Below are 25,881 nucleotides of genomic sequence, written 5' to 3' on the forward strand. Positions count from 1 at the left end.
AGCAGCTTCCACAGTCTTATGAGGATGGAAGAACATAAAACCTAATGTGTGAGCCTTATCTAGGTATATTACAGTTTTTCAAAATGAAACAATTTCCCGAAACCCAGACTAGCTCACATGTGTAAAGGGAGCCTACCTGATTTACAGTACTTCGCTCCTCCAAAAATGTTACATGGATTCTTGGGCCACCAAAAACCTGTCCTGCCCTTCTTTGTATACTTAGCTTCTGGTATAGGTAAAAGGCATTTGTATCTGAATCACAACACCACACAAGTTTCCATCCCTCATGCAGAAGGAGGAAAGAAAAAATAAATCTACAGCTTAGGCATGGATCCTAAATACCCTTGTGGATGTGAATGACTTGGTTCTTTCCTTTGTTTAGTGATACATTATTTAAGCTGTTGGGCAGGATAGAACAGATAAATGTAAATGAAACAGGAGCAGAAAGATCAGGGTTCAGATTTCTGCTCAGCCATAAGTATGGGTTAATTGCGGGGTCTGATAGAGGATTGTTTTGTCGGAAAAAAGGACTAATGGGAAAAGATACCGAATGTATTATTTTGCAGGGTATAATTTGCTGTGTAGAATTTTAGACTTCCCATATACCTTTGCATATCGTGATAGAGCATTATTTTTTAAAATGAAGTCATGTTAACGATAATGTATTATCTCTTGCCTAATAGCGTTATATGTTCAAAATAACACCAGTTGTTAATTTCATGCAAAATAGGATATATTCTTCTAGAAAACCATTTAATCAAACCATTTAAAAACTGAGCTCAGCTCCCAAACATGCAGTTAACTCCAGCTGCCTTTGTTGTAACACACTGTGAAGGTTTCACTAAATGATTGGAATTCAAATATGAACAGAATTATCTTGGCATTTATTCACTTTAAATTGTTTTTGAACCATCTGAAGTAAATTCTATTTGAAAAGGATTTTCTTTATAAATATGGCAATAATAGCTTCATCTCTGAAAGAGACAAAGAGATCTGGGAAGTAAAAAAAAAGAATTTTCTGGAATTGTAGTGTAAGTAGGAAAACAAAAACATATGTTTTATGAAACAGTTTATAATGAAACCAGGTTTCTGGCTGAATTCTGCTTCAAATAGATTCAATTAATACTTTGTACTTCACAGAACATAGAGTAGGGCTATCATATATCAACCATGAGATACAAGAGTATATTTTAACTGTGCTTGTGGATATCCAGATCTTAATTTTCCTTCATCCCCAAATGTTACTGTTTATCAGAGGTGTATATAGGAAGGGGACTTGTTAAAACATAGCTTGCTGCCTAGGAGAGAAGAAAACAATGTTTTGTGTTCTTGCTGCAGGAGATCTAATCACATCTGGGAACTCTGAAAGGCACAAACTGAATTTCCAGCATTGATTCTATCAGTCTGATAAGGCTGTGCCTATTACTTCTTAGTGGTGTGTAGCAGATGTATAGGCTAGAGGCCTTGAATGCTGAAGGAGACAAGAAAGTGCCATCTGATTATTGACGGTTCTTTTTTCCCCATAGGATGTAGCAAAATCCAATCATCTTTTCGTTGTTATATATTCTTTTCCACATCACTACAGTATTATCTTTAAGAATAATGAAAAATTATAAATCCTACAAATTACTGAAAATATTCCAATAGTTGTTGGGAATACAAGTTTAGTCTTTTTGTCATCATCTGAATGTTGATTGAAATGAAATCACAATGAAAATGTGATTTGTGTCCCTAAGAATACAGTTTTTAAATATCTCTTTAAGATATCCTCATACCTACTTCTGATTACTTTCCCTTTTCCTGTTTGAAGGAAATGAGTTATTGAATAGACTGATTTCCAAGAAACCTGGGCTAGCCCATGTTCCAGTAACTGTGAATTTCCCAATTTAGACATACATTTTGCCCACATTAAGATAAATCAGCCCAGTTAGGTAGAGTACTGGGCTGAATTTAGCTGATCTCAGAAAGGTTCATTAGAGATGGTCATGGTAATTAAGAAACATCCAGGAAATACGAAGGTCATATGCCAGACTGGGAAATTAGGAGAAAAAAGTCCCCGGAGAAGGGGGAACAGCAAACACCTCAATGGTAGACAGGAGGGACAAGATAAGAAAAATACCAAATTATGCTACTAAATGGCACCCTGAACAGTGGAGAATCAAGTATTTCTCTTTTTGCTTCAGTGGAACATGATTAGGTGCAAGCAGTATAGATGATATAGCATTTTTTAAAATAAATTAATTGCAATAATTCACTACTGCCTTTGGTTTGGTTATACAGAATGCATTTCCTAACTATGCCATATCAGTGGGCAGGCAAATCTAATAAATCACAATAATGCATTTGACTGAAAAAACTAAAGTGTTGAAAAGGATCATTTAGGCAACAACAAAGGTCCTGGTCAGTCAACTTGGATCAGAAAAACTGAAATTTTAGATCTTTAAGAAGACATTTTTGTATATTGCTTTAGTAGGATACTGATCATTGTAATAAGTATGCTGGGAGCCATCAATGAAAATAACTACATTTCTTTTTCCAGTTGCCAAGATCCAGAATGGCACTTTTGCTTAATTATAAAACATATGTGTCCACATATGTATGCATCTGTCTTTTTTACTGATTTGCAGCTAAATTATCAGAAGAAAAAGATGTGGCCTGGAGCTAGTTAAGAGAAATTTGACTTATGCTCCTGTGCATGTGAAGAGTTTTTACAGACCTTCCTACTTTAGGCCTTAGGATGGAATAAATCCAGAGTTAATCATACTTTCAGAAGATCCAGTGAAATGAATAGGACTTCTTAGTCGTATCACATTGTTGCATTGATTTTAAAAACTCTACTGTAAGTAAGACTGAGTCTGGATCCCATTCATTCTTTTTATAGAGAATAACTAAAAGGTTGATTTATTTAAATCAAGACAATTTAACTCAGAACAAAAATTAAGTTTACCATGATACTACTTTATATTTTTCCTAAATAATTTTTAAAAATCTACAAAAATATGTAAGCACAAGGAACAATATTTCTTATTGTTTCTGTTTTTTTTTATTATTATTTCTTGATGGTACTTGGCCCAATGGTATTGCAACTTGCATTCATAAACAGCAAAGCGATTTAAAACAGTGACTTATGTTGCACCAACTATTAAATATTCTATTTATAATTACGGTGTAACCATCTGTACTTTTCCAATATAGTTTGAGAAACTCTGAAGGCCCATGAAACCATAACTCTCTCACTTTACACATCTCTAATAAAGATATAGTGTAACTGAAGCTATGAAGATAGATATCATGATAGCAATCTATCCAATCCCTTTCATCCATCATTGTTTGTTCTTTATCTGTCTTTCCACAAAAGCTGTGCCAGGAGGAAAAGTTTTTTTCATATCCTTTGTAATTCTGGACACCGGAAAATATATGTATATCTAGAGTAAAAAAAGGTAGTTGTCTGACATTTAATCTTCATGAAAACTGACACAAAGAGAGGAGCTAACCTTCTGCATTATTTTTAGTTTGATATTCTGTGGTGCTTTATTGATCATCGCTGGCATCCGTCACTGCACATAACGATAACTGCTTCAGAAGCAGAATAGAAGAGATTGAATAAGACCTTTAGGACTATCAGATGCTTACTCAGAGATCTGTCAATAGTGACTGCTCCCTCATCCTTTTATGGTTTGTTTTAGGTATCTCAATGGTTTGTTTTAGGTATCTCAAATGCACTTGCATATTGACAAGATATTTTAAAATCAATGAGAAGCCATGGACTCCTCTAATGAATTGCTGTATTTTTGTTTCAGAAAAGAAGAAGGGGTTTTTGGAGTCTTAATATGGAGAATAAATGGCCTATCTGAACACTTATTCATTTTCAACTATTTACCAAGTTACTTTCTGTAAATCTCCCCTTCTAATGAAAGACATGCATTGAAAAAGTCAAAGTCTGTTATTAGATCACAAATAAGAGGATTCCTTTTAACTTTCCTTGGTTCTGTGATATCAGTTGATTTTCCAAAGCTACAGTCCTGCACAACATACACACACATAATTCTTCAAGAAAATGATTTGTGAAAACAGATGCTCATTTTTTTGTATATCTACAAGTGGAGCACTTATGATTTCACCCAACACTGATTTCTTAATTAGTTACACTGAAGGTAATGGAAGTAAAACACACAGACGCACCCTTTGTATTAAATTGTAGACAATAGCATTCAGTAATATGCGTTGTATGTTGGTTTTCATTGTTGTTGCCAGATTAAATGACTGATATTGGTAGCAACATGCTCTTAATGATTGAGTTTGGCTTTCAGTGATGTCCACAGAAGAACAGGGGGGAACAAACTCAAGTAGAGTGGCAGCATTACAACGGAAGACCTGCCCCTTTTCTCCACACATCACAACATTGCATACATGCTTGTAGAATGATGCAGCAATATGCTTTAATCCTTCTGACAAAAGCAGCAAGACCCTGAAGACACCACTGTTGGCTTCTTTATAGAAACTTCTCCCATTATCCTCCGAACTGAGTTTTACAGGGCTCTTTTATAAAATATATCATAGGGAATCTGAAGAATCCAGATTCAGGGAGTTGGGGGTCCCAACACATTCAGAGGGTTCCAGGTGAAGAACACTGCTCTGCAATACATATTCTTGCACTAATTTCTGATACATATTTAAGTGGAGGAATATTCTTTCAGTGGTACACTAATATTCAGCCCATTTAAGAAAGCTACATTTTAAGCTTTCATATGTAACCACTATATTCTAATTTTGATTCTTGTCATTTTCTTTGAATACTGCTATTTCTGGGTTTTCAATATTCACATGCATTAGAGCTAATCAGTTAAGACCTAGACTGTGGGTTTAAATAAAACATTTATTTAGTTCCTTCAGTAGGGGAAAAACATAAGGTAATCTTAATTCATGAGCTCTTGCAGTAGTCACAAGCTGGCATAACCTAATCCTTAACTTAATATGATTTTACAAAAATACTCTTACCATTATTAAAGAAATGTTTACATTATCAAGGTAATGCAAAGTAAGTGCAGCTGATCCAGAAAGATACATAAAATACTTCCAGATGAATTTACCAAGTTTAACACAAACAACTAAAAATGCTCTTCTAAAGGAGTCCATCTCATGAATTGTTAATAAAAAAATATATATTGTTGGGAAAATTAAATCTATCTACTGGAAGAGAGAGTTGTGATTTTGCAATTACTGTTGATGGTTTATGATTATGATGTGGAAAACTATCTTAAAATTTACAAACTCTACAAATTATATGCAATAGTAAAAGAATGTGTGTCAGCTGTATAAGAATTTATTTATTCATTTCAATTTACATGGCTGTCTATCTCATACTCATGACTCTGAGTGGCTAACAACAGTTAAAAACACCATATGACAACATAATAATACAAGCATAATTTGTAGCTGAGGTAAAAACCAAAAGAACCAGCAAACAAATCAACATAACAGTTATGTCGGCCTGTCACAGATCCCCAAGCTTGGTGACACAACCATGTCTTCAAGCCGTAGTGGAAGGCTCCGGGGGGGGGGGGGGATGATGTTCCAAAGTGTGGGTGCCATGACAGAAAAGCTTATCTTCCTGGGCCCTGCCAGATGGCACTTCCTAATAGACAGGACCCAGAGCACACCTCTCCTGCCAGACACAATGTTTTTATGATTTTTTAAATAAAAACTGAAGTGAAACTAGATTTTATTGAACTGTGTGTTAATGTTTCCCTTCCATTCTTTCCTACAGATGATTTTTTTCACGAGCTCCCAGAAACCTTTCCTTCTGATCCTCCAGAACCTCTTCCTCATTTTCTCATTGAGCCTGAAGAAGCTTACATTGTAAAGAACAAGCCTGTGAACCTTTACTGTAAAGCCAGCCCTGCAACCCAGATCTACTTCAAATGCAACAGTGAATGGGTTCATCAGAAGGACCATATTGTAGATGAAAGGGTTGATGAAACCTCTGGTGAGTTGCAATTACTTTGAGAAAATGTATAATGGCTGTGGTAGACAGATTACTTTAAATCCTGTTGCAGTAAGGTAATGATGGAAGTCCACAGACTACTTTTATTATCAGCACCCTTTTGGTGAACCCTAAATAGGTAGAACCAAATATTTTGGAGACATACAGTATTTTGGGGGAGAGGGGTTTAAAGGGTGACATGAATGCTTTAACATATCCATAGTACCCCTTAATACCCCTTAATAATTCTAACCCTGCAAAATCAGGCAGATTGTTCTCATGGAGGGATTAAGGCTAAAGCCTTAACCCTCTTCCCAATTCAACTGTTCATTGTTTTCTCATCCAAACAGTCTTATTTCTAATCATATAAATATAATTAGAGGTACCAAAATTAGAGCTCAAAAGCTATGCTATTTCATGGCTTAATAGCTCTGTTCATAAGAATAAAACTTTACTGGAGGGTGGCTGTTGTAATGGAAACTCTTCTGAGAAAGTCGAGTTGAACTGTTCACACACACATACACACATAATTACTGTACAGGACTATATAGAATCTGTTTCAGGTGTATATTTTTGATATTGAATCCACATACAGACATTATATGGTATGTACATTCTTAACTACTTAGGGCACAGAAACTCTACTGTATTGACTTCACTTATCTACATTTAGTATTCACTTCATTACATTTAGTATTCCAAAATATCTTTCTGTCTGACTGCCTGTCTCTCAGTCAAGAGGCTTGAAAAAGGATCCCCTGGACTATAAACCTATTTGTGTCAATGATGGGCTTCTTCTTTTCTGAAAGATTAATAATCAATACCTGGGATCACATTTAAGATGGAAGAGTGAGGTTTGTGCTATTTGACAGCAATGAAAAATAACTTGCTAGCAAGCAATTTCTTTCACGGGGGAATTGTGCACTTTGTCTAATTACTCAAGGAAAAATATCCACTGAGTGCATGGAATGCATAGAAATTTCACATAAACTCAGTTTAATACTAAAAAACCCATATATTTTTAATATTTGAGAATACAGACTTGGTAAGGTGTTGTAGCAAGAACACTGTTGAACTGGTGGAAAGAAAAACATTTTTTGTTTGAGATAATAGCATTTCTGTGGGAAAGTACAGAACAAATTTTCACAACTCTGGAAGACAGGTTGCTGTTTTGAGGAATTCAGAGTTATTTCCACTTCCTGCAGTTTTCTCCAATACCCCATGAGTCCTTGTGCCAATCAGGTACTGACAAGGCTTTGTTACATTAGTAGCCACTTCTTCATTGGCCAGCCAGGTAGCAGTAGGAGTGGTTATTTTGGCCGATGCCTTAGTCATGAGTTCAGTATTGGGAGCTATGTTTTTTCAGCATCTCTAACTTGGTGGAAAGGTTGTAGATTAGACACCGCCTGATGACTGAGTCAGTTTTGTTATTCACACAACTAATGGATCAGGAAAGGGTAGTATAACTCACAATTATCCCAGTGATGTTTTGAACTAAAATTGTATATCTCCTGTCCAGGACAGTTTGGGTTTTTTTGTTCACACAATATTTGTCTCCCATGATTATGGGAGTATGCTGGGCAAAGTCAGCCCATATATAATCTGGAGGCAGGAGAGAAGAAGAAGAGATCTAACAGTCTATACATTTTTAGCCAAAGAATACAGCTTTTTAATATACCTGCTTGGATAATGACATGTTTCTGATGGAATGACCTCTTGTCATAAAAGCTCATAAATGGGGGTGGGGGGGATTGTATTTTCAGACTTGCAAAATTCTGTCAATGTAGCTTTACAATAAAGTAGAATTAGCTCATCTGGTTGTGATTCCTATCAGGTGTACCCTGCAATGCTGACAACAATCCTGCAAGTCTGAAAGTACAGTTCTCCCACCGTCTTCTTTACAACCCTAGGGAGGGTCCCTTCTGAGCTTCTTGCCCCACCCACTCTCCAGCTGTGGGCTATGCAGTGTCTTATCTGACCATTCTCTAGGCGTCATCTCTAGGCCCAGTCTCCCAAGATTTTTACCACATACCATCACAACAACCTTCCAAGCAGCCATGTACTGTAAGTATTGTCTAGTGCTAACAAGCATTGCAAAGCCTGTCTTTCAAATGATTGCATAGCCCTAGTATCCAGTCTGATGACATGAGTGGTTGAAATGGTCAAAGCAAAGTATCATTTAACGGTCCCTTTATCTGAAATATAATTTTCCTTAAACAGCTCATACATTTTCCATAGAAATCACACTATTCCCACAAATAAATATTCAAATCCTCCTGATTTTTCCTGTGTAATATAACTAGCAGAAAAGCACCGTCCATCCAAATCTTTGGCCTAAGCCATATGTGAAAGTTAGGGAATAATACGGGTGGTTGTGGATGCTGGTTTATTTATTTTTCTCATGTTATGGTTTAATTCTCAATAAACAGCCTTGCAAAGTGCTATGAAAGCTTCATGTTGGTTGTTGGTCTGTGAAGGAAGAAAGAATTCACATTCTCCCCAGTCCTGTTGCTATAGCTGCACTGGCATTCAAATATCAAGAAGAGCATCTTCACTTGTGTGTGACATACCATCTTAGAATCTGATTTTTTTTTCCCTACACCCTCAAATCTTAAACAGTGACAAGAACAAGGCAAAGCCATGTGAGGAGAAGCAAATCCTGGCCATGCCACTGGTAGTAAAAGGCATCTGTTAGTCAGAGATTACAGTGATGGAAGATCAGAAATGTGAAAGAAAAGCCTAATGCTGCACATCCTTGGCACTGCCACATATCTGGAATTGTAAAGAAGTAAAGAGATGAAAGAAAGTCTGGAAAGGACTGCAAAGAGTTATATGTTCATGAATTCAGAAATGCTGGAAGGGCCAAACCAGATTAAAATTGTGCATTCACGTGTTCATTTTTCTCACTGTGTCCTTCACTCTGTTTCTCTTTGCAAGAATGCATTTTTTTCTCATTGATAAACATGGCACTGAGCATGTCTTATAATCCAGCTATAACTGAGAGTACAGAAAGTGACAAGGCAGCTGGGTTTAGTAATTCCTATACAGACTAACTGGAAAAAACTATGCCCTTAGAGGCTCAGTTCTTTTAATAGAAACAGGCTTATATCTACTTGCTGGCTAAGGTGGAAAGTTATTGTCACTGTAAGTATTTAAGATGAAATATTTCTGCGTATCTTAATGCTGACAGATGCAGTACAAAATTATAGGACTGAATGCTGTAAAGGATCAATGAATCCATGGATTCTCCTTTTAATTACTGCAAGGACAATGACAAATAATGAACAATTTCTAGATAATTATAAAAACTCTTTCAGCTGTTTCATTTAGTTAAATAATTTATATGGCTACCTATCTCATAGTGATGACTCTGGGTGGCATACAGAAGGTTAAAACCAAACCACAATAAAATAATCAATCAATAATCCATATAATCTAGGTCTAGGGTCAAAATAATCCCGATTTACAACAAAATGCAGCAATCAACCAAGCAACTAGCAGAACTTGTTAACTTCCCAGCTGAAATGCTTGCAGGAACAGCCAGGCTTTAAGTACCCTATGGAAGGCAGGGCCATCTGAATCTCTGGCGTGATGCTGTTTCATAGGGCCCTTCAGATCAACTTTAATCCTTCCCATTTTACCATTTCAAATTAACGAAATAAATGTACCTTAATGGTTGCAAGTTCAGTGGTTCGAGACCCAAGTCCCACACGGCAGAGTGAGCTCCCCCACTCGCCCCAGCTCTTGCCAACCTAGCAATTCAAAAGCATGCAAATGCGAGTAGATAATTAGGTACTGCTTCAGTGGGAAGGTAACAGCATTTCCGTAATTGTCATGCTGGCCACCTGACGTGGAAGTGTCCTTAGACAGTGCTGGCTCTTTGGCCATGGAAACAGAGATGAGCACCGCCCCTAGTGTGTCATTAGACATGACTAAATGGGAATCTTTACCTTTTACCTAATGTTCTACTGGAATATTCTTTATAATTTCTTCCTCAGGGAAAGGGCTTCTGGTTTTCTACCTTATTTTCAGGGTTGCTTGAGAATTTGAGATTTCTCTCATTGTGCTTGATTGCTGGAGGTGGCAGAGGATGTTACTGCTGGTCTGCAGATTTTCTTTCCATTATTTTGAAGCTTCCCTGGCTGCCTACTCATACCAATCTTTCATGATATTGTCCTTTGGGATTCATTTAAAATATGGGAAGGATGGCTGCAGACTGTTGTATATATGATAATATCATGATCTCTCACAGACCTCTCTAAGCTAAGGATAAATACAAGATTGTCTCCCTCTTCCCCTTTCATTAAAAGGATTCTTTTTATGATATTTCCAAAAACAATTCTCTTTCATATTAAATGAGAACTGACAGATAAAAGGCAGAATTTTTCTACATGCCCCTATTTTTTTTTCCCATTTGTTCCAATAGGATTTAGAATTGATGGTCCACCATGTCAGCTACACTTGCAACTTTGATAAATGATTTAAATAGCCAATATGAAGTATAGCTTCAACTGAATTATAGTAGGTAAATCAAGAGACAAAAAATATGATAACTTGACTTTTATTACCTTCATTTAGCATTTTTGTTTAACTTTTATAAACGCTTTTTTTCCTCTCTCATGTGAGTTCCTCTGGTTGTTTTGGGTAGCTTTCTCTCCCTTAGAATTTCTCTATGAAACAAGATACTTTTCAAAGTGCCTGTAGCAGGGAAATGTACCATAAAGCCCAGGCAAAGTTTAAATGATGCATGTCCCTTCTAGAGGCATTTTGAAAAATCTTGCTGCCCTATTCAGACAATCAATCCACACTTTCACAACAAGGTAAATTATTTCATCATCTTTTGATGCTATCTAAAGGAGGTTAGTTTGGTTTTCCTTGAGAATCTCATTGGCTGGAATTTTAATCAGATGCCCTTCTCAACAGTATAAATGGTCATGTTCTTGAAGATCGTACTTTGCTCAATAGTTTTGGTGCCTGGGACTTTGTCATTCTAGTACTTATTTCTGAGCCAAGTAGACTGATGTCATCATTTGTTTTAGAAAACAGTGCAAATGGTGAGGCAAATCATCACTGTGATGAATTTAGGTAGCTCTGGGTTGAACTGTTAGGTTCTTGGTGTTCTCTGAGCTTGGTTGCTTTCCTGCAGATGTTTTGTTACCAGCGTAGCATCCTTAGTTCATGGGAGAGTTTGCTGGTTGTTTATATGTAGTAGCTTGCCCTGCCAGTCTTGGTTGGGTTGTGGTTTCTTCCTTGATAGTTCCTTCATCAAGCTATTGTTTCTTCCCTGTTTATGTGGTGCTGTTTCCTGCTTATCTAAGTGTTGGTTGCTGCTCTTTGGCTTAGCTACTACATGTAAACAACCAGCAAATGTTGCTTTCCCATGCACTGATGATATAACCTACCCTGGTAACAAAACGTCTGTAGAAAAACAGCTAAGCTCAGAGAACACCAAACTCCAACAAATCACTATAGCTCAGTAGTAGTACATATAGGTTGTGTATGGGGAAAAAAAATCTCTAAATCTCTAAAAGCTTTGGTCAGAAAGCCTGAAGAACTGCTACCAGCCAGCATGCTAAAAATGGAACAAGAATTCTAAGAATTCTGCCCAGAATTCTAAACAGTGAATTCTAATATTCCTACATTTACTTTGTTAATCAAATAAATTCCAGGCAGACCAATTTCCAAGAATTCCTACATTGCCTGATAAATTACTGATTAATGCATTTGGCAGAATTGTCTGGAGAAGGACTATAGCTTGTTAGCTTTAACAATGGTGTGTATAAAACATATGTACATATATGTTCTACAGTATTCATTGAGGTTGTTGACAACCTTTGGCAGGCTTGGAATGGAGGAAATGCATCCATCCTGGCCCTTCTTGATCTCTCAGTGGCCTTCAATGCCATTAATCATGGTATCCTTCAGGACCAGCTCAGGGGATTAGAAGCAGGAGGCATGGTGGTATGGTGGCTCTCCTTCTTTCTCCAGGGCCAGTTCCAGTGGGTGTTGGTGGGTGGAGAGAGGTTGAGCTGGAGGACTCTGCTTTGTAGGGTGCTTTGGGGCCCTACTCTCTCCCTGCCTTTGTTTAACATCTTCATGAAGCCGCTGTGGGAGGTCATCTGTCAACACAGGTATCTTATCATCAGTATGCTGATGATAAACAGTTGTACATCTCAGTCCTGGACCAATCAAACAATGTTGTTAAGGTCCTTTCTCAGTGCTGGAAAACTCTGGATGGGTGAGAACAGGTTTAAGTTCAACCTTGGCAAGACTGTGTTGCTGAGGATTTTAAGCCCCCCTCACCTATTCTGGAGATTTTCTATCTTTAACTCTGCCTGGGGTTACATTTTCCCAATTAGATCTGGTGTGCAATTTGGGGGTCTTCTTGGACTCATGGCTCCTGCTTGAAGAGCAGTGGCAACCGTGATAAGGGGAATCTTTGCACAAAGTTGTCTTGTGCACCAATTGTACCCATTCCTGAACCAGGAGGTCTTGATCATGGTGACCCATGATGCTTTAGTCATCTCCTGTTTGGATTACTGTAATGTGGTCTACATGGAGTTCCCATGCAGAGCATTTATAAGCTGCATGTCAACAACATGTCAAGTACTCTCAGCATATCTGCTGGCTTAACAGCAGACTTAATAGGAGAGGTGCTGCATGAACAGTAAAGCCAAAGATGTTCAACACTCTTTCAGTATGTTAAATGTAGAATATATCTTCCATCTGTCTCTTCAGTGGATAGCTGTATTTCACAGCAGGGCTATTGTTCTTCAGCAACATCATAGTCATAAAATATGGAAAGCATCTTTTCCTACCAGATATAAGATAGGTCCATGCATTTTTTTTCCCTTTATCATATTTGACACTTAGATTGCTATCATTTTCAGTGTCTCACAAGGTTTCCCCATGTTTCCTTCATCTCTTTTCTGCCTCTTCACTGCTGGAAGAATAGAGAATAGAAAGAGGACCATTACTATCTCTAGGAAAAGCTTTGCAATTTCTTCATCAACTGGAAGAAAAATATAAGGCAGAGAAACAATATAGATCTTCAGTAGGTAATGATAGTAAGTTCCAGACAGCATGAGATTAACAATATATTTAAAATAAGATAAAGCTTTCATTTTACAATTTAAAAAATCATGAAAATATACTAGAAGTGTATATTAGGAAAATACACACCCCAAAATGAAAATATTAAAATATTAGGAGAAAATTGCACAAAGAAAATATTTAAACCACATTTCTGAAGTTATACAGAAATAGTGTGGAACAAATCTAAAATTGGAGAAAATGAGAAACTAAATGAAATCATACAGTGTATAACAGATTTATCCCACATTTTACTAAAGTAGAAGAACTACCAGAATAAAAAATTGGAAACAAGACTGGAAAATCACTCTGGTTAATATTCCTCCACTGACCCAAGTCTCTGTAGTCTGCAGCCAGATTTGAAAGGGCCTTATTTTCACTAGATTCAAGACCAATTTTCCTATAAGAAACCAATATGGCTATTAATGCTTCATTTAAAAAGGGACACCAATGGTTTTAACTAGGATTTCATATGGCATACAAAGATAAACATTTTCTGAAGTTATTGAAGTTGTGCAGTAGTTTTTTATATCCTCTTCAGATGTTCACTTTCCTTTCCAATTTTTTTTCCTTAATAGTCATGTGGTGAATTAAAAACAACTTGCCACTCAGAAATTTGAGTATGCTTAAAATTTGGGAGCAGACATTACATTCTCCAAGCTGCTGCCTCTCTGGAAGAAGTCACTTTACTTGACACTGACCTTAGAAAAAAGAGCTGGGCAGGGAAGAAACTTTTGAGACTTCTTGTCCCTTCCTTCCTTCCAAAGTTAACAGTGGAATAGGATCCCTAAATGGCACTGAAATGTGTTTATGTGCAGGGACTGTAAGAGCAATTTTATCCTTATTTTCCTGCTCTGCATTTCATGAACTAAGAAGAAGCAAAAAGACATTCAGTAAGGCTCCCCAGTGACCCCCCGTGTCACTTTGTCAATTGTACTTATTTCTACAATGTCTTCATCAATCCCTGAATTGTGACACACTATCAAGAACATGGGAACAATGCATTTCCCATCAAAATACTGTCTCCAAAACGTATGTGGTAGAATGTATGTGGGGGGGGGGGTTGCGGGAGGGGGGGAGTTGTAAAAAGAAAAACCTTTTCATTTTCAAAATCACATTTATTTTAACTTTACGTTTTTCTGATTGCATCGGTGAGATATAACCCTGCTGTGCCAATTTTTATTAAGGTTCTGAACCTCCAGACAGGCCTCCTTAACATTTCTAATTTTCTCAGTGTGTTCTAGCAAGCAGTACTAAATGGCTACTATGTTTTCCTGTACACTTTGGGATTCGCTGGCTTTCCTTAACTGCTTCAAAGTGTTTTAGTTTTGCATGAATGCTAAGCTAAGTCTGGGATGTATTCCCTGGTTCCAAAGAGCTGTATCATTAGAAACAGCATGTATATCCACTGAACCAGGAATAAGAGAATATACATATTTTTCTGAAGTTTGCTTAAGGCAGTACTTTCTAGGAAACGGAATTTCCAAACTTATTTCTTTTTCCCTTCCTTCCGTGTCATTTGCAGCTCCTTTTTATCCATAGATAAAGCCATACTGAACTGTCTATCAAATGCAAGAATAACTCTTGGCACTTTCAGTCAAGAAGAATACCTCTTTGCTTCAGAGTCCAGCTTGGACCTTTCCTCCCCTTGCTCCTTTACATTTCTAACAATCCTCCAAGCCTCTGCTGAGGGATCCCCAAATGTGAGAATAAAGAGCCACTGAATGACAGAAAGCACCAAGCAGTTCAGTCTCTTTGTCACAGATGTATATTTTTGCTCAGGAATGAATTCTTCTTTATTTTTGGAATTATTTTAACCTCAGGTTGACCAAGAAGCTAGCACCTATCACTGCAGATCTTTGCAGCAATGTAGTCCAACTGGGTGCTTTCCTAATGTGTTGTACCACAATCCCCATAATTCCTGACCACTGTCTTCAAGCTGGTTGTGATTTAGGGAGATGAACCACAAATTATATGCTATATAGTCTAATATTGGGAAAGGACAACCTGCTAAAATTGGTTAGCTTGGTATACAAGTAAATGGAGTGTCATTCTGTATTATTATCCCTCTTCTTCAATATGGTACATTTACCAGATAAACATTGTCTACAGTCTGAGGTTTCCCAAAATCTTGAGATGAGAAGCATGTAGTGGAAAACTAAACTAAGAATTATTTATAAAGATAGATAGATAGATAAATAGATAGATAGATAGATAGATGATGGATGATAGATAGATCATTCCACTCTACCACCACACCACCGCCAAACATTCACCAGATTAAATTCACTTATTTTACCTACCAATCCAAATGGTAACAACATGGTTTCTGAAAAATGTTCAGGCTTTTGCTTTGAGAACTAGCAGTTATGGATCCCAATAATGCTGCTAATATACCTGATACTGTTTTAGGATGTTATATATTTATTTATTTATTTATTTATCTATCAAATTTTGCCACTACCCATCTCCCACCAAGGAGGGACTCTGGGCAGTTTATAACAAAGACAAAACATCAAAATATCATAGTACATAAATAAATATCAAATATAAATATAGAATAAAAAGATAATATAAAATCCAGATGGCGATGACAGTTTTAATACCGCTCATGTATATCTAGGGCCATTTTAGGGCACCAGCCATCCCCAGGAGTGATTACTTCCCCTGCTGCCCCACTCAAGCTGGCAAAACCAGGTCTTCAATTGTTTTCAGGAGGCCACAAGAGATGAGGCCAGCGGTACCTCTAAAGGTAAAAGTTCCCATTTAGTAGTGTCTGACACTAGGGGGCAGTGCTCTTCTTTGTTTCATGGCCAAAGAGCCAGCATTGTCTGAAGACACTTCTGCAGTCATGTGGCCAGCATGACAGTCAGGGAACACTGTTACCTTCCTGCCGAAGCGGTACCTATTTATCTACTCGCATTTGCATGCTTTCGAATTGCTAAGTTGGCAAGAGCTGGGGTGAGTGCAGGAGCTCACTCCATCACACGGCACTCGGTCTCAAACTGCCAAACTTGCAACCTTCCAGTCGACAAGCCTGACACCTTAACCACTGAGCCACCATGCCCGTACCTCTGGGGGAAGGATATTCCAGAGGGCGGGAGCTACTGCAGAGAAGGCCCAGTTCTTGGACCCTGTCAGATAGAATTCTCTTAGAGATGGGGTCCACAACATGCCCTCTCTGAATGATCGGGTGGGACAGTTCGATGTAATGGGGACGAGATGGTCCCTCAGGTAGCCTTGACCCATGTCATGTAGGGCTTTAAAGGTGATACCCAACACCTTGAATTGGACCCAGAAGCAAACTGGTACCCAGTGTATCTCACGAAGCAATGGTGTTACATTATAAGCTTCAGAAATGATACAGAAGAGGCTTTTTAAAAAGCAAAATTGTTTTTATTTTTATAATCATATAAATTTTAATTTTGTTATTATTTGGTTGCATCAGTAAATTCACTTGTACTGTGCAAATTTTTCTTAAGGCCCCAAATTGCCAAATTTGTCTGTCTTATGGGTATTTTTTACTAAATGCCTACTATATTTTCCTCCACACTTTGGGATAAATCTGCTTCCTTTAAAAGCAAGAACCTCAGGACCATTCCTTTTGAAAGCATTGGTGCCTTTTTTCAGGCTTCTGTCCCAAACCTAAAAAGTGAAGTTTCTTTAGAGAGTTAGTTAATTAAAGGTCTGTGCCTTTAATATAACTCATTTGGTATCATTTTCAAAGCATGCACAACCCTATTTTGGATACTGTCATTAAGATGGAGAAAACTGACATAAGAAAACTTCTTTGGGATTGGAATAAAGGTCCATCCTATTTCTTAGTTTTTGTCCTGTTCAGACTATGAGGCGGCCAGACAGAATTATCATCAACTCTTTATTTAAAACCGCTATTTACAACAGTAAAGTCCTGGTGAATAAATAAGGCAAAGCAATTCCAATCAAGACCACCCAGGCAATGATGGATGAACAGGCAAGGCTGCAGGATCAGACTGTGGCAGAACAGCAAGGCAGAATTCAGCTAACTCTCTGATTGAAGCTGTCAGGCTTGGTGAAGCTAGAGTGTGTGGCAAGGCAGAAGCTGGAGGCAAGGTTCTGTGAGCTGGCATGCAGATAGGACCAGGCTGACATGTGGAGGCTAGGCAAGACTGTACTGGAACCTTTAGGCAAGGCTTGGCTTTGGAGGTTAAGCTGGGCTGGGCTGGACTGGAGAGTCTAGGCAAAGCTGAGATCTGGAAGCAAGGCCGGACTGGACTGGAGAGTCTAGGCAAGGCTGGGATCTGGAAGCACGGCCGGACTGGACTGGAGAGTCTAGGCAAGGCTGGGATCTGGAAGCAAAGCCGGACTGGACTGGAGAGTCTAGGCAAGGCTGGGATCTGGAAGCACGGCCGGACTGGACTGGAGAGTCTAGGCAAGGCTGGGATCTGGAAGCAAGGCCGGACTGGACTGGAGAGTCTAGGCAAGACTGAGAACTGGAAGCAATACTGGACTGAACTGAAAGGTCTAGGCAAGGCTTGAATCTGGGAGCACACCTGGATCATGCTGGGACGATGCAATGAGGCTTAGAGCTGGATGTGAGACTGTGCTCAGCAGGGACGGCATGGGGAGGCTCAACTGGAGCAGCTTGTGCAGGAGGCGGGTCCACAATGACAGAAGGCACTGGCGCTGGTTCCATGCTGGCTACAGGCAAGGCTTCTGATGCTGGTAAGGACTCTTCCACAAGTGCTATGAGCTCAAAGGATTGATTGTCTCTGGCAGCTTGCTCCTCGCGCACCTGCCCTTTAAAGCGATCCCTTCCATGCCTTTTCTCTCCTGCAGCCAATCTGGCTGCCTTCTGATTCACACACTTGTCTGCTCTCCTGTCTCGAATGCTGATTGGAAGATTCAAATCCCCCCTCCAGAGTTGGTCCAATCTGCGTCTGCATATTCTCCTGCTCTGCTGAGTCACTTCCTGGTTTAGATTCTCCAAGCCCCTCCTGATAATTTTTGTTTTCCCTTTCTGACTCTGGATAGGTTTCGTTTTCAGAGTCAGAAGCGGGCTCAAACCTCACGGTTTTGTACAGACAACTTCTAGGATATTTTCTCTAAGAATGCATTTATTTGTAGGGTTTTTCAACTCTTTATTCCAAAGTTCTTGCAAAGAACCAACATCTACTTTAGCAGCACTCTTTAATTGTCTATAAAAAGTACTGTAAATTTTTAATTGTCCAAGCACTTGTCAGTTATGAAAGTTATTCTGAGGTTTTAAATAGTGCTGATAGGAATGAACCAAATTGGTTTGTTTTTTTATCCAACCATACCACAGTTTTGACAATGGTAACAGAGCTCTCAAGTTCACTGAAGGATTTGCTATTCAGATAATTAACCACACAAACAACACTAATTTGAATATGTTAAATAAAGAGATTTCTTGTTTGCTATCATTATAGTAGTGCTAAATTTGCCCCATATCATCCCCTTTTCTCTTTCACATGAAGCTTCAAAATAACATCTGAGGAAATATAGTTTATTCAGGCCTCAAAAAACGGTATTTTAAACAAAAAAACACATCACTTAGCAGGTAATTCATGAAAATCTGTGTTAAAATGGTGTATCAGCATTTTATCTAAAATTTTAGTTGCTTCAACTGTTTTGTTTTACTCAGCCTGAAGGGGGAAAAAAGAGAGAGAGAAAGTCCTAGCTGGAACATTCTAAGCATTGGCTACTGAGCTTGATTTTAAGCATTTAAGTTTATGTATTTCCTCCCATCACCTACTGAAAATAAAAGTTTGGCTTCCATATATGCTTGTACACAGATCTGCAATTATTTCACTTTTAACTGTTCGTATGTTTCTGAACAAAAGCAAGCTGCCTCAGGCCTGTTAATTTAAAAGTGTGATTTCATGTTTGTAAGAAATTATTTGCAACATTCACTTGCTGCCTTAATTGGCCAGTAAAACATTCAGATATGATGCTTTGTTGTCTATTGCAACAAGGATAAGAATTGATAACAGCAGCTAAGGTTACCATTTATGTAGAACTTTATTTTTTATTTTTTTGTTAACCCTAAGGAATATTAATGCCAGAAAGAGCATTGGTGGTTGCAAAGCCATAGTCAGCTTAACCAGGGTTTAAAGTTTATTGGGTTTCTCCTCTTCTCTCATGTATACACATTCAAACATATCCATTACAGTGGCTCGGTTCACATACTGCTCTGAGTATGGGTTGTTTGGATCTGAATAATTATGATAAATCACTGGGGTTTTTAAGACATCATTTATGGCTTAGTGTTTGTGTAAATCTACCCATTGTGACTTATTATTCAACAAACCATGGTTTAGCCAAGGAAAAGGCTACTTTATGGTGGCTTGGTGTCACAGTTAACTTTGTGAAGAGCCTGAGGCCAAAATAATTGGGACTCTGATGCAGATTGGTGAAGCTTGGACTTTTTTCCCCTGGATTTGGGAAAGAATCTTTGTTTTTAAAACTATATTAGCCTATGATGAGGTTGCAGTTTGAAGGGTTTTCCTGCCTCAAAACGGAGGGGAAAAAAACATGCCACCAAGAGGTTTCAGAAAAGAGGCTTGGTATGCAGGTTTTCCATTCACGTTTTGTCCAAACTTTTGTATTTAGTTGTAATCTAGAGAGTGAGAGAAAGTGGGTGTTATAGTAACCTTCTGGTCCTTGTTCATTCTGTGGAGTTGCATACTCCCAGTTCCTTGAGATGGCAGTACCGTACCAGGCTTTTTTAAAATTCAGCCATAGCTTTCCAACTTCAATGCGGCTTCCATAGATCTGGCTTCCCTCTTCTTTCTTGATGGCTGGGTGCCAGTGCACTGCCAAATTTTGGAGAAAGCTCTGGACACTGTAAAAATGATTTCAGGAGGATGAGATCACTTGGGTGATATTATCTAGAAAAGCTGTTGGGCCATTTCAGCAAATGTAGAAAGCCAAATTTAATAGCTATGTTATGGCAATTGTTTTCTTTTAGCCAAAGTTTCTGTTCTCTCCCTCACACACACTCTCCTTGAATATTTATTTCCAGGAAACTTCCATAAGTAAACTGTATAAACAGTTTGTAAGTGTCAAAAATGTTTCATACAAGACAGATTCTTATATATAAACTAGGTGCTTCAGGTTTAGATTTTCACAGCATTTTTTCCCCCTTGGACAGTGTTTCTTTCCCTTTTTACATATGGAACCTATTTACTAATTTCTGTATAGCAAAAATGCACAGTATCTGCTTTGAAGTGCTTGAATAAAAACTCTTTGAAGTGCTTGAATAAAAATGAGGACCACATTCTAGAAGCCCACAAATATGTTCCCCCCCAAGAATAAAAATACATAGATATATACTCACCATACAATTTTGTTTCAAATAAGCAATATTATGCAAAGTACAAGAATAAAGTAGGAAACAATAAGGTAAAGGAATTAAAGCATAAAATAAAGTGGGAGGTGGAGGAAATATATTTAAGCATTGGTCACTATTCTCCTGCATACTTTTCTATCTTTGCAAACTATTGCTTCCATCATATCCACACATTGATTCATATATTACCTTTTTCTTTAAACTTCTCATCTCACTCTAAGAATCTCATCATCCAGTCCATTTTATTGATCTTCCCTTTCCTTTTAACCAATTCTTATTTCCTTCTTTTCATTTATGTGTGTGAGAGAGGAATAAAGATATGAGTTTTAATTCATTCTCTCTGTATGACCAAATAATCTCAACAAACGTCTGTACTCTTTTGCATTCAATCCACATTCTTTCAGTATCCATTTATTCTTCACCCAACCCTTTCTTGTTTTACCGCACATACTTCTTAAATACCGCAATTCCCAATAAATTCAACTTTTATTTTTTGTCCTACCATATTGGGTTCTCATTTCCATATAAAAAAATGGGTTGAAGCCACAGATAGTTTAACTTCTGTTGACATGCATTCATTGTTCACAACAGAACATGTATTACCCACTATCTGCCAGCATGTGCATGTCTTAAACCTCTCCATTTTTTCATTCTTAGTAAACATTCTTCACAAGTATACACATAGGCATCGACTTCAAAACAGCACACAACCTTCAAATGCACCTAAGCATTACAGCAGCATGGTCTGTAATCATTTGTATACTATTCTTTGATTTCAGACAGAAATGCTTCCCAATCCCACCAAGAAATTTCGTTGTTTATTCGTTTAGTCGCTTCCGACTCTTCGTGACCTCATGGACCAGCCCACTCCAGAGCTTCCTGTCAGTTGTCAACATCCCCAGCTCCCCCAGGGACAAGTCCATCACCTCTAGAATACCATCCATCCACCTTGCCCTTGGTCGGCCCCTCTTCCTTTTGCCCTCCACTCTCCCTAGCATCAGCATCTTCTCCAGGGTGTCCTGTCTTCTCATTATGTGGCCAAAGTATTTCAGTTTTGCCTTTAATATCATTCCCTCAAGTGAGCAGTCTGGCTTTATTTCCTGGAGGATGGACTGGTTGGATCTTCTTGCAGTCCAAGGTACTCTCAGAATTTTCCTCCAACACCACAGTTCAAAAGCATCGATCTTCCTTCGCTCAGCCTTCCTTATGGTCCAGCTCTCGCAGCCATATGTTACTACGGGGAACACCATTGCTTTAACTATGCGGACCTTTGTTGTCAGTGTGATGTCTCTGCTCTTAACTATTTTATCGAAATTTGTCATTGCTCTTCTCCCAAGGATTAAGCGTCTTCTGATTTCCTGACTGCAGTCAGCATCTGCAGTAATCTTCGCACCTAGGAATACAAAATCTTTCACTGCTTCTACATTTTCTCCCTCTATTTGCCAGTTATCAATCAAGCTGGTTGCCATAATCTTGGTTTTTTTGAGGTTTAGCTGCAAGCCAGCTTTTGCACTTTCTATTTTCACCTTCATCATAAGGCTCCTCAGTTCCTCTTCGCTTTCAGCCATCAAAGTGGTATCATCTGCATATCTGAGATTGTTAATGTTTCTTCCAGCAATTTTAACTCCAGCCTTGGATTCCTCAAGCCCAGCATGTTGCATGATGTGTTCTGCGTACAAGTTGAATAGGTAGGGTGAGAGTATACAGCCCTGCCGTACTCCTTTCCCAATCTTAAACCAGTCCGTTGTTCCATGGTCTGTTCTTACTGTTGCTACTTGGTCGTTATACAGATTCTTCAGGAGGCAGACAAGATGACTTGGTATCCCCATACCGCTAAGAACTTGCCACAATTTGTTATGGTCCACACAGTCAAAGGCTTTAGAATAGTCAATAAAACAGAAATAGTTTTTTCTGAAACTCCCTGGCTTTTTCCATTATCCAGCGGATATTGGCAATTTGGTCCCTAGTTCCTCTGCCTTTTCTAAACCCAGCTTGTAGATCTGGCAATTCTCGCTCCATGAACTGCTGAAGTCTACCTTGCAGGATCTTGAGCATTACATTACTGGCATGTGAAATGAGTGCCACTGTTCGATAGTTTGAACATTCTTTAGTGTTTCCCTTTTTTGGTAGGAGGATATAAATTGATTTTTTCCAATCTGATGGCCATTCTTGTGTTTTCTAAATTTGCTGGAATATAGCATGCATTACCTTGACAGCATCATCTTGCAAGATTTTGAACAGTTCAGCTGGGATACCGTCGTCTCCTGCTGCCTTGTTATTAGCAATGCTTCTTAAGGCCCATTCAACCTCACTCTTCAGGATGTCTGGCTCTAGCTCACTGACCACACCGTCAAAGCTATCCCCGATATTGTTATCCTTACAAGTCATCCGTATATTCCTGCCACCTTTTCTTGATCTCTTCTTCTTCTGTTAAGTCCTTACCATCTTTGTTTTTGATCATACTTATTTTGGCCTGGAATTTACCTCCGATGTTTCTAATTTTCTGGAAGAGGTCTCTTGTCTTTCCTATTCTATTGTCTTCTTCCACTTCCGCGCATTGCTTGTTTACAAATAATTCCTTATCTCTTCTGGCTAACCTCTGGAATTTTGCATTTAATTGGGCATATCTCCTCCTATCACTGTTGCCTTTTGCTTTCCTTCTTTCTTGGGCTACTTCTAGTGTCTCAGCAGACAGCCATTTTGCCTTCTTGGTTTTCTCTTTCTTTCGGATGTATATTGTTGCCGCCTCTTGGACAATGTTGCGGACTTCTGTCCATAGTTCTTCTGGGACCCTATCTACTAAGTCCAGTCCCTTAAATCTATTCTTCACCTCCACTGCATATTCCTTAGGAATATTAGTGAGCTCATATCTAGCTGATCTGTGGGTCTTCCCTAATCTCTTTAGTCTGATCCTAAATTGTGCAAGAAGAAGTTCGTGATCTGAACTACAGTCAGCTCCAGGTCTTGTTTTTACCAAGTGTATAGCTGTCCGCCACCTTTGGCTGCAAAGGATGTAGTCAATCTGGTTTCGGTGTTGTCCATCTGGGGAAGTCCATGTATAAAGCTGTCTCTTAGGTTGCTGGAAGAGAGTGTTTGTTATGCACATTGAGTTGTCTTGGCAAAATTCTATCAGCCTGTGTCCTGCTTCATTTTGTTCTCCCAGGCCATGCTTACCTGTAATTCCAGGTGTCATTTGACTGCCCACCTTAGCATTCCAGTCTCCCGTGATGAAAATAACATCTCTTTTAGGCATGTTGTCCAGTAGGTGCTGCAGATCCTCATAGAACTGCTCTACTTCAGCTTCTTCAGCATCTGTGGTTGGGGCGTATATTTGGATCACGGTGATGTTAGATGGCTTGCCCTGAATTCAAATTGAGATCATTCTATCATTTTTTGGATTGTATCCAAGCACTGCTTTAGCCACTTGACTATTAATTATGAAGGCTACTCCATTTCTTCTGTGGTCCTCTTGTCCACAGTAGTAGATCTGGTGGTCATCTGATGTGAAGTGGCCCATTCCAGTCCATTTCAGTTCACTGACACCCAGAATGTCTATCTTTAATCTTGACATCTCACCAATAACCACATCCAATTTGCCCTGGCTCATAGATCTTACATTCCAGGTTCCAATGGTGTGTTGATCCTTAGAACATCAGATTCGCAGTTCACCACCAGCACTGTCGGCCACTAGCCGTCCTTTTGGCTTTGAGCTAGCTGCATCATCACGTCTGGGGCTAGTTGAACTCATCCTCTGTTCCTCCCCAGTAGCATTTTGACCATCTTCCGACCTGGGGGTCTCATCTTCCAATGGTATACCGACATATCTCTGGTTGTACTGATCCATTGAATTTTCACGGCAAGAATACTGGGGTGGGTTGCCATTACCTTCCCCAGGGATCGCATTTAGTCTGACCCCTCTGTCATGACCTTCCCGTCTTGGGTGGCCCTTCACGGTTTAGCTCATGGCATCATTGAGGTGCTCAAGCTCCAGCACCACGACAAGGTAACGATCCTTTGCTGAAGCACCAAGGAATACTAGGATAATAAATATGGAAATCTTAACTATAACCTTTCTCCAAGTAAAGAAAATTCTGTTGTGCCTTTTCATCATTTTGGAAATAAAGATGGACACAGTGGATGAATGAGTCCCAGAGTCCCCAAATTCTGTAGTTTTATAATTTTTCACCATGGAAAACAACCAAAGCAGAACCACAAATGAAAGTACAAGGCATTTCATTAACAATTTTTAATTACTAGCTTTTTATACAGTATGCCACTCTTGTTGAGCATTCTTAGTCTCTGTGAACTCCTGCAATCAATCCCCTGCAATTAAGTTTGTTATGACATAACTTTAAATGGAAAGCACATGCTTCTGAGCCCTGGTGTTTGAATTTATGTAAATTTATTAATGCATGCAAATTTGCAATTTCCTGGATTTTTCTCAGTGGTTACTGGCAGTTATTCATTTGTGGATTTTATGTATAAAAATGGATGAGTGATGCCAGTGCTCATCTGCTAGGCACTAGATGAAACAATTACCTCATTTTTTTGACTTCTTTTTGTTTTCATCCTAGTGGTTTCATAGTGTGCAAGGACTGCTCAATTGGGTAACTTTTTCCTATCAGGCCTGTGTAATTGTTTACTATTATAGTCACTCAGCATGTAGAATTAGCAAGCTGACTAAAGATGTAAGTTTTCCCAGCAAGTACACATAAGTTTGGAAATCTGGTAAGGACATGGAAGGGCAACTTCCTCCCCACTTCCCTTCCCAAATAACAACTATGATTTCATGGTGTGAGACAAATTATGTACCTTGACAAGCTGACGCAATAATTAGATTTATGCTTTTAGCCTAGCAGACAAAATTCTACTGAGGGAAAACAGAAAATATAAACTAACCTAACCATAAAATGTAAAGAATGCAGATAATAGGGAGGAGAAAGTTGTTTGTGTAATCTGCCCAGGATGTCCTCTTAAAAGGATATCAGTTTGTTCATTATCCTTAAGCAGTGTAAAGAGTTAAAGTCTTTAAATTTGAATTAAACAGGAACTCTAATTAATGGTCATTATTATTGATATCTTGCTGATATAGCCTTGGCTTCTGAGAACCAAGAGGTCATGGGGTTTTTTCTGCCCTTGCTTCTCACCAGCATTCCCATGCTCAGAGAGGGGACAGCCTGTTGAAGTTTTGGTGTGTTCCTGAAGATCACAGTGGGCAGTGCAGTGATGTAGAGTAGTTAACTGATACAAAAGGAGATTTAAATTTGGAAATTTATTTTGGATTTTTTGGAATTTTTCACATTAAATGTTTTAAAACCCCACTGCTGATTTTTAGCCATCATGCCTTAAAAATTCAATGATCTGGGCAAGGGGAAGAGCATTTCAGGGACACATAAAATTGCTTGAGACCCAAATCAAAGGATGCTTACCTGTTTGGGGAAACTTTCCTAGAGGT

General features: G+C 38.6%; 2 protein-coding genes across 2 annotated transcripts in view; one reads left to right on the forward strand and one right to left on the reverse strand.

The window, feature by feature from the left end:
• PDLIM5 (PDZ and LIM domain 5) overlaps positions 1–25,881 on the reverse strand; it is a 705,552-nt gene that overhangs the window by 120,513 nt on the left and 559,158 nt on the right. The gene's annotated exons all lie outside the window — the stretch shown is intronic.
• Positions 5,032–25,881, forward strand: part of UNC5C (unc-5 netrin receptor C) — a 152,974-nt gene continuing 132,124 nt past the window's right edge. The window contains exons 1-2 of the mRNA XM_063310736.1: positions 5,032–5,038; positions 5,768–5,986. Of these exons, the coding sequence (XP_063166806.1) occupies positions 5,032–5,038; positions 5,768–5,986 (226 nt within the window). The remainder of the gene's footprint in view (positions 5,039–5,767; positions 5,987–25,881) is intronic.

Source organism: Candoia aspera, chromosome 8 (genome assembly GCF_035149785.1).
Source record: "Candoia aspera isolate rCanAsp1 chromosome 8, rCanAsp1.hap2, whole genome shotgun sequence".
NCBI classification, from domain to species: domain Eukaryota; kingdom Metazoa; phylum Chordata; class Lepidosauria; order Squamata; family Boidae; genus Candoia; species Candoia aspera.